The 9872-nt window shown below is 37.2% G+C and overlaps 1 protein-coding gene across 1 annotated transcript; it reads right to left on the bottom strand.

Annotated features, from left to right (window-relative positions):
- Positions 1–2578: 2578 nt before the first annotated feature.
- LOC131325393 (protein RADIALIS-like 6) lies at positions 2579–2956 on the bottom strand. The gene is given in 2 exon segments (XM_058357642.1): positions 2579–2853; positions 2855–2956. Coding segments are annotated over 2 exon segments (249 nt in total). The 3' UTR covers positions 2579–2706.
- Between the last annotated feature and the right edge of the window lie 6916 nt (positions 2957–9872).

Below are 9872 nucleotides of genomic sequence, written 5' to 3'. Positions count from 1 at the left end.
CGAATCAACTCCTCCTATACCATTACCAACCAGTTTAGCTTCTATTTCTGCTCTAGAATTTGAAGTTTCTATGATTGGGCTCTTCTAATAAAGGCGTCCTTATTTTCGTTAAATGCAAACGTCGTTGGTAGCCGTTGGATCGTGATTTCAATGGTCCAAATTCTAATGAAACTTTTACGGGAAAAAATTAATTGTGACCGGTAATAAACCATTCGTAGATCCGGATCATTTAAATCATGATCCAACGGCTGACAACAGAAGTCCGCAAATAACGAAAATATTTTCACTGCAAACTTATTTATAGTTACAAGGTGTATCCATTTACTAATAAAGTTATGGAAGTAAACTCCATGTAGAATCGTTTATCTTTTGTCAATGAAGTTGTATTTTCTATTTTTCATGTAGGACTTGTACACATGTATATTTATGCCCAACCATAGTTTTATATAGCCATCGTAGTAGTGGCCGGATCGAATGATAGGCGTTGAATAAGTTGGCAAAGAGAAGCCGGCTGTCTCTTTTTCTTAGCCAATGAAAAAGCATGTGGTGGTAAAGCGTTAGTACGTGTGATCTTATCCATGTGCTTATGCTCTTAAGCATTTTTTTTTGATCTTCTGTTTTCCTAGGTCTTTTACTGAGTTATTCTTTCCATTAAGTTGCAGGAATCAAGTGTAGCAGTTGTGAGTTTGTTGTATTTGTTTTTGGCGCCAAAGCACATGTGGTGGCCATAGCTAGCGGGCAAAAAAAGAGGATGTAAAATGGTACGTAGTAGGAACCATCAAATACGGGTGTGGATTTGGGATAGCACAGGTATCACAAGTGTAGCGGTAGCGGAGGTCCGAAAAACCACTACATGATTAGTTGAAACCTCACAAGTGCTATTAATTTTTTTGTGGTTAGTTCATATAGGGCGGAGGAATTAGGCCTCCATAATTAGTTGAAGTACGCGTAAGATAATATGGACACTTGAGTGTTTAAAAAAAAAAAAGAGGCAAAAAGTAGCCGTGAATATTAAAAAAAGAAGAAGTTTGCCGTGGACTTGCAACAACAAAAAGTAAAGGTGAACAAATAAGGGCAAAGTTGGCATTTAGGTAAAATAAAAAGTACATCTGACATTCAGGGAACAAAATGTGCTTTTAGTTGCTGTCCAACTTTCTTTCTTTTGTGACATGTGGATTTGTATTATAAAATAATAGGTATTAATGTCAACCCAATGGGTTGATTATAGAAGTACCGTAAGTAAAATATTACACACGTATTTGAGAAAATTTTTGCAAGTTGACGGGATAACTTGTCACAATGTGATTCCGCCCTTGCCTTGCTACAATATTAGCAGGAAATGTAAGTCATGCAAATGGAGTGGTTTGTATATCGAAGGTGATAGCCGGGCTTCAAACTCTAGTGTATCTCATTCATTTTATGGATAATAAAAAAAGGGCTACACCTGGGCCTAAAATTATCCTTGCTAGTCGTAGTTTCAATAGTTTTATTAGCGCAAAAAGCCCATAATATTTGTAGGGTGGGCTGCCCTACAGGTCTATAGGGTGGTCAATCCGGCTTTCCATTTTGGCAATGGACGGCTCGAATCAATAGGAGCTCAGATAAAGTCGCTAGCATAAAAATAGATGACCGGATCAGCCGCCCTACAACCTCTGTGGTGCGGGTTGCACCGCAAGATTTTCAAATTCTCTCTAATGGCATCGATCATGCTCTCTTGGCTCTTAGCTTTGTCTCATTGTCTATCTCGTAAGCATTGGATTCCGTCATACTCGATCCTACTCCTAAATCCTTCCAGCAGAGCTACATCTGATGTCAAAAAAATCCTTGATTTTCAATTTCCACCATTATTGCATGTTTGCACCTTTTTCTCGTTTAGGTTATAGTCCATGTATTCAAGCTAGCTAGCTTCGATTATCAATGTGGGACAAGTCTCGAACACTCTATCTCTATGCAAATGCGGCTCGTTTACTGGGAAAAAAAATAAAAAACTCTATGCAAATGCAGCTCGATTGCATGTAGAGGCTTACGATGATAGAGAAATGAGTGAAAAGAAAGAAAGTGACCCGGAGCGAATAATACAAATAGTAAGACCGCGTGCATGCCAATAACCGCCCGACTTTCATTCCAATCTCGCAATTTGAACTTTGAAGGCGTCATCGATTGACATTAGGGGAAGAGATGTTTAAACCCTATAAATGAAGCTCAGGTTCCTTAGATAGTCCGTTTCGTGCAGGTCTCCAAGACATTCAATCCCAAAAGCAAGAAAAATTTGTAGATTTACGTAGTTAAGGTTTATCTTCTCCTCCGAAACATAAACCAAGCTGATTTTTCCCCCCTCAAAAATGAAACTAAACGGAATTTGTACAAATTTTGGGGAAAAAAAATAGAAAATTGATTTTCGCGCTCCATTTTTTACTGATGGCGCTCCACTTTTCACGTGAAGTTACTAATAACTAGTAATTTCATGAACAAAGTGGAACACCATCAGTAAAAAGAGGAGCGCAGAAATCAAAATCCAAAAAATATTTGAAGTACTGCGCAGCTTCTGCCTTGACAGGGCGGTGCTCTGCGTACTAGAAGGTGCGGCTGGATCACCTCCTACTTTGAAGAAATTGAAAATTATGGTAAAAATACTAAACGAGCAAAGCCGGGTAAATGTGTTTACCTATGATCCTCATCGGTATTGCCATTGCTTGCATCACTGAATCACCTGTAATTGGGAATCTGGACCCGACCTGACTCGATCCGCCGGAGATCCTCAAGAAGTATATCATAGTGTCCCTTGACTTCCTCTGCAGATTTGCCTCCACCCACAGCCCTTGCTACATTCAGCCACCGGTCTGGAGTGTCCTAGCTTGTCAAACCTAGCCAAAGCCTGCTCGAACCACTTGTTTTCCTGTGGTGTCCATGGGGACCCCTTTGCCCTACATGCTGAATTTACAGAGTTTGATTCCATCACACTCTCTAGTCGATTTAAAATAGGAAGATGCAAGCTTTTTACCGAAATGATTTAGTTTTTGAATCATTGAGGGTAAATTTTTCATACCGTTTTATATAAGGTATTTTATAGATTCAAAGAACTTGGGTCAGAAAGTAGACTCAATAAGGTTTTTAACGGTTCTAGCCTCGCAAAAAACGAAGTTCGGGAGTGTCCAGAACAACCTGCAAAGGCTTAGAAAATTGTGGAGCTTTGTGCGCCCCAGATACTATTCTTTGCGCCACAGGCGCATTTCATTGCTCCCCGGGCGCATTATAAAAATTTCGAAACCGTCCAAATCTTTTCCTACTTGGCATGGACACTCCCGAACTCCGATTCGTACGTGGTTTGAAATTTTAAAAAGCTCTTCTCACCTACTCTCTAACTAAATTAGTTTGACTCCCAAAATATTTGTAAATCAAGAGATATAACGATTTTACAAACAAGAAGGCGAAAAACAAAATATTCCGGAAAAATCATTGAATCACCCTAACTCTTTACCGGATTGAAACCTATTTTGTATCGATACAGAGGGCATTCAAAATACTAAAAGATGATGGAATTGAACCATAAAACTAATAGGTTTTGGTTTACAAATAGTTGGTCAAAAGTAGGCCGATTCAAATATCGTCGGAGCCACTTCGGCTAAAACACGTTTCCGTGGCCTCCCACTCATTCTATGTTCCATTCGGTACTTGTATTCCCTTTTTTAAGGTATTAGTTCATTTCTTAGGAGTTCTAGAGAGTTCATAAGGCTTTCCGCATTTCATTGAAGCATACAAAACTACTAAATCGATCATCAATATTCGCCTAAGATTTAGTGGTCCACTTACTACCCGATTTTCATGAACTAAACTTTATTATTTGGATAGTTGGATTCCACCATCTTTTAGTAAATTCAAAGTTCTCTTATCGATATTTAACAGGTCATTATTCGATTTAAAAAAGGAAGATGCTTGCGTTTTACGAAAATGATTTTTTTGACTCATTGAGGGTAAATTGGTCAAACCATTTTGTATAAAAAAAAAAATTTAGATTAAAACTACTTGGATTGGTAAGTAGACTCAACAAGGTTTTTAACGGTTCTAACCTTGCAAGAAACGGAGTTCGGGAGTGTCCGATACAAATCCGCAAAGTTTGAAGAAATTGTGGGGCTTTGGGCGCCCAGGAGCATTTCTATGCGCCCCAGGCGCATTTCTTCGCTCCTCGGGCGCATAATCAAAATTTTAAAACCGACCAAACTTTGCGGTCTTTGTACAGACACTCCCGAACTCCGATTCGCATGTGGTTTGAAATGTTAAAGAGCTCATCTAACCTACTTTCTAATTAAATTAGTTTGTCTCCCAAAATATTTGTAAATCAAGAGATATGACGAATTTACTGTCAAGAAGGCGAAAAATAAAATATTTTGGAAAAATCCTTGAATCACCCTAACTTTAAACCGGATTGAAACCTATTTTATATCGATACAGAGGATATTCAAAGTACTAAAAGATGATGGAATTGAACCAAAAAAATAACAGATTTTGGGTTACAAATAGTTAGTCGAAAGTAGGCCAATTCAAATATCGTCGGAGCCACTTCGGCTAAAACATATTTCCGTGCCCTTCCACTCCTTCTATGTTCCCTTCAGTACTCCCATTCCTTGTATTAAGGTATTAACTCATTTCTTAGGAGTTCTAGAGAGTTCATAAGGCTCTCCGCACTTCATCGAAGCATACTAAACTACTTAATCCATCATCAACATTCTAATAATATGCAGTTGTCCACTTACTTACCCAATTTTCATGAACTAAACATTATTATTTTGATGGTAGTATTCCAATATCTTTTAGTAAATTGAAAGTTCTCTTTATCAATATTTAATAGGTCTTTATTCGATTTAAAATGAGGGAGATGCAAGCTTTTTACCGAAATGATTTAGTTTTTGAATCATTGAGGGTAAATCGGTCATACCGTTTTATATAAATTATTTTATAGATTCAAACAACTTGGGTCGAAAGTAGACTCAATAAGGTTTTTAACGGTTCTAGCCTTGCAAAAAACGGAGTTCGGAAGTGTCCAGAACAACCCGCAAAGGTTTAGGAAATTGTGGAGCATTGTGCACCCCAGGAACTTGGCGCATTTCATTGTTCCCCAGGCGCATCATAAAATTTTCAAAACCGTCCAAACTTTGCCGTCTTGGCATGGACACTCCCGAACTCCGATTCGTACGTGATTTGAAATGTTAAAAAGCTCTTCTCACCTACTCTCTAACTAAATTAGTTTGTCTTCTAAAATATTTGTCACCCAAGAGATATAACGATTTTACAATCAAGAAGGCGAAAAACAAAATATTCCGGAAAAATCATTGAATCACCTTAACTTGTTACTAGATTGAAACTAATTTTATATCGATACAGAGGGCATTCAAAATACTAAAAGTTGATGGAATTGAACCATAAAACTTATAGGTTTTGGGTTACAAATAGTTGGTCGAAAGTAGGCCGATTCAAATATCGTCGGAGCCACTTCGGCTAAAACACGTTTCCGTGCCCTCCCACTCATTCTATGTTCCATTCGGTACTTGCATTCCCTTTTTTAAGGTATTATTTCATTTCTTAGGAGTTCTAGAGAGTTCATAAGGCTTTCCGCATTTCATTGAAGCATACAAAACTACTAAATCGATCATCAACATTCGCCTAAGATTTTGTGGTCCACTTTCTACCCGATTTTCATGAACTAAACATTACTATTTGGATAGTTGGATTCTACCATCTTTTAGTAAATTCAAAGTTCTCTTATCGATATTTAACAGGGCATTATTCGATTTAAAAATAGGAAGATGCATGCGTTTTACGAAAATGATTTAGTTTTTGACTCATTAAGGGTAAATTGGTCATACCATTTTGTATAAGTTTTTTTTATAAATTAAAACTACTTGGATTGGAAAGTAGACTCAATAAGGTATTTAACAGTTCTAACCTCGCAAGAAACAAAGTTCGGGAGTGTCCGATACAAAGCCGCAAAGTTTGAAGAAATTGTGGAGCTTTGGGCGCCCAGGAGCATTTCTATGCGCCCCAGGCGCATTTCTTTGCTCCCCGAGCGCATAATCAAAACTTTAGCGCATAATCAAAATTTTAAAACCAACCAAACTTTGCGGTCATTGTACGGACACCCCCAAACTCCGATTCGCACGTGGTTTAAAATTGCTAAAGAGCTCGTCTAACCTACTTTCTAATTCAAATAGTTTGTCTCCACAAATATTTGTAAATCAAGAGATATGGCGAATTTACTGTCAAGAAGGCGAAAAATAAAATATTTTGCAAAAATCCTTGAATCACCCTAACTTTAAACTAGATTAAAACCTATTTTATATCGATATAGAGGATATTCAAAGTACTCAAAGATGATGGAATTGAACCATAAAAATAACAGATTTTGGGTTACGAATAGTTGGTCGAAAGTAGGCCAATTCAAATATCGTCGGAGCCAATTCGGCTTAAAAATATTTCCGTGCCCTTCCACTCATTATATGTTCCATTCAGTACTCCCATTCCTTGTATTAAGGTATTAATTCATTTCTTAGGAGTTCTAGAGAGTTCATATGGCTTTCCGCACTTGATCGAAGCATACAAAACTACTTAATCGATCATCAACATTCGCATAATCTGTAGTGGTCCACTTACTTTCCCGATTTTCATGAACTAAACATTATTATTTTGATGGTTGGATTCCACTATCTTTCTGTAAATTGAAAGTTCAATTTATCAATATTTAATAAGTCTTTATTCGATTTAAAATGAGGAAGATGCAAGCTTTTTACCGAAATGATTTAGTTTTTGAATCATTGAGGGTAAATTGGTCATACCGTTTTATATATAGTATTTAATAGATTCAAACTACTTGGGTCGGAAAGTAGACTCAATAATGTTTTTAACGGTTCTAACATTGCAAGAAACGGAGTTCGGGAGTGTCCGATACAAACCCCCAAAGTTTGAAGAAATGGTGGAGCATTGGGCGCCCAGGACACTCCCGACCTCCTAGGGCGCATCATAAAAATTTTAAAACAGTCCAAACTTTGCAGTCTTAGCACGGACACTCCCGACCTCCGATTCGCACATGGTTTGAAATGTTAAAGAGCTCGTCTAACCTACTCTCTAACTAAATTAGTTTGACACCCAAAATATTTGAAAATCAAGAGATATAACGATTTTACAATGAAGAAGGCAAAAAACAAAATATTCCGAAAAAATCATTGAATCACCCTAACTTGTTACTGGATTGAAACCTATTTTATATCGATACAAAGGGCATTCAAAATGCTAAAAGATGATGTAATTGAACCATAAAAATAATACGTTTTGGGTCACGAATAGTTGGTCGAAAGTAGGCTGATTCAAATATCGTCGGAGCCATTTCGGCTAAAACACCTTTCTGTACCCTCCCACTCGTTCTATGTTCCATTCAGTACTTGCATTCCCTTTTCTAAGGTATTAGTTCATTTCTTAGGACTTCTAGAGAGTTCTTAAGGCTTTCCGCATTTCATTGAAGCATACAAAACTACTAAATCGATCATCAACATTCGCCTAAGATTTAGTGGTCCACTTACTGCCCGATTTTCATGAACTAAACATTATTATTTGGATAGTTGGATTCCACCATTTTTAGTAAATTGAAAGTTCTCTTATCGATATTTAACAGGTCTTTCTTCGATTTAAAAACAGGAAGATACATGCGTTTTACGAAAATGATTTAGTTTTTGACTCATTAAGGGTAAATTGGTCATACCATTTTGTAGAAATTTTTTTTTTAGATTCAAACTACTTTGATTGGAAAGTAGACTCAATAAGGTTTTTAACAGTTCTAACCTTGCAAAAAACGGAGTTCGGGAGTGTCCGATACAAACCCGCAAAGTTTGAAGAAATTGTGGAGCTTTGGGCACCCTGGAGCATTTCTTTGCGCCCCAGGCGCATTTCTTTGTTCCCCGGGCGCATAATCAAAATTTTAAAACCTACCAAACTTTGCAGACTAGGCACGGAGACTCCCGAACTCGGATTCGCACATGGTTTCAAATGTTAAAGGGCTCGTCTAACCTACTTTCTAATTAAATTAGTTTGACTCCCAAAATATTTGTAAATCAAGAGATATGACGAATTTACTGTTAAGAAGGCAAAAATAAACATATTTTGGAGAAGTCCTTGAATCACCGTAACTTCAAACCGGATTGAAACCTATTTTATATCGATACAGAGAATATTCAAAGTACTCAAAGATGATGTTATTGAACCATAAAAATAATAGATTTTGGGTTACGAATAGTTGGTCGAAAGTAGGCCAATTCATATATCGTCGGAGCCACTTCGGCTAAAACACATTTTCGTGCCCTTCACTCATTCAATGTTCCATTTGGTACTCCCATTCCTTGTGTTAAGGTACTAATTCATTTCTTAGGAGTTCTAGAGAGTTCATAAGGCTTTCTGCACTTCATCGAAACATACAAAACTACTTAATCGATCATCAACATTCGCCTAAGATGTAGTAGTCCACTTACTTAACCGATTTTCATGAACTAAACATTATTATTTTGATGGTTGGATTCCACCATCTTTTAGTATATTGAAAGTTCTCTCTATTGATATTTAATAGGTCTTTATTCGACTTAAAATATGGAAGATGCAAGCGTTTTACCAATGTGATTTAGTTTTTGACTCATTGAGGGTAAATTAGTAATACCATTTTATATAATAAAAAAATTATAGATTCAAACTACTTGGTTCGGAAAGTAGACTCAGTAAGGTTTTTAACGGTTCTAGCCTTGCAAAAAACGGAGTTCGGGAGTGTCCGGAACAACCCGCAAAGGTTTAGGAAATTGTGGAGCTTTGTGCACCCCAGGAGCAATTCTATGCGCCACAGGCGCATTTCATTGCTCCCTGGGTGCATCATAAAAATTTCAAAACCGTCCAAACTTGGCCGTCTTGCCACAGACACTCCCGAAGTCCGATTCGCACGTGGTTTGAAATGTGAAAAAGCTCTTCTCACCTACTCTCTAACTAAATTAGTTTGTCTCAAAATATATTTTTAAATCAAGAGATATGACGATTTTACAATCAAGAAGGCGAAAAACAAAATATTTCGGAAAAATCCTTGAATCACCCTAACATTTAACCGGATTGAAACCCATTTTATATCGATACAGAGGACATTCAAAATACTAAAAGATGATGGAATTGAACCTTAAAAATTATGGGTTTTGGGTTACGAATAGTTGGTCGAAAGTAGGCTAATTCAAATATTGTCGGAGCCACTTCGGCTAAAACACGTTTCCGTGCCCTTCCACTCATTCTATTTTCCTTTCGGTACTTGCATTCCTTGTTTTAAGGTATTAGTTCATTACTTAGGAGTTCTAGAGAGTTCATGAGGCTTTCCGCACTTAATCAAAGCATACAAAACTACTTAATGGATCATCAACATTCGCCTAAGATGTAGTGGTCCACTTACTACCCAATTTTCATGAAACACTATTATTTCAATGGTTGGATTGCACCATCTTTTAGTGAATTTAAAGTTCTCTTTATCGATAGTCAATAGGTCTTTATTCGATTTAAGAAGAGGAAGATGCAAGCGTTCTACCAAAATAATTTAGTTTTGACTCATTGAGGGTAAATTGTTCATACCTTTTTATGTAAAAAAAATTTATAGATTCAAACTACCTGGGTTGGAAAGTAGACTCAATGAGGTTTTTAACTGTTCTAACCTTGCAAAAAATGGAGTTCAAGAGTATCCGGGACAAACCCGCAAAGTTTGAGGAATTTGTTGAGCTTCGCCTGCCCCAGGAGCAATTCTATGTGACCCAGACGCACTTCATTCCTCCCCTGGCGCATCTAAACCCTAGACCCAAAAACCAAACAAACTT

Source organism: Rhododendron vialii, chromosome 5a, assembly GCF_030253575.1.
Source record: "Rhododendron vialii isolate Sample 1 chromosome 5a, ASM3025357v1".
Lineage (NCBI taxonomy): Eukaryota > Viridiplantae > Streptophyta > Magnoliopsida > Ericales > Ericaceae > Rhododendron > Rhododendron vialii.
This window is presented reverse-complemented; position numbering and strand designations above follow the sequence as displayed.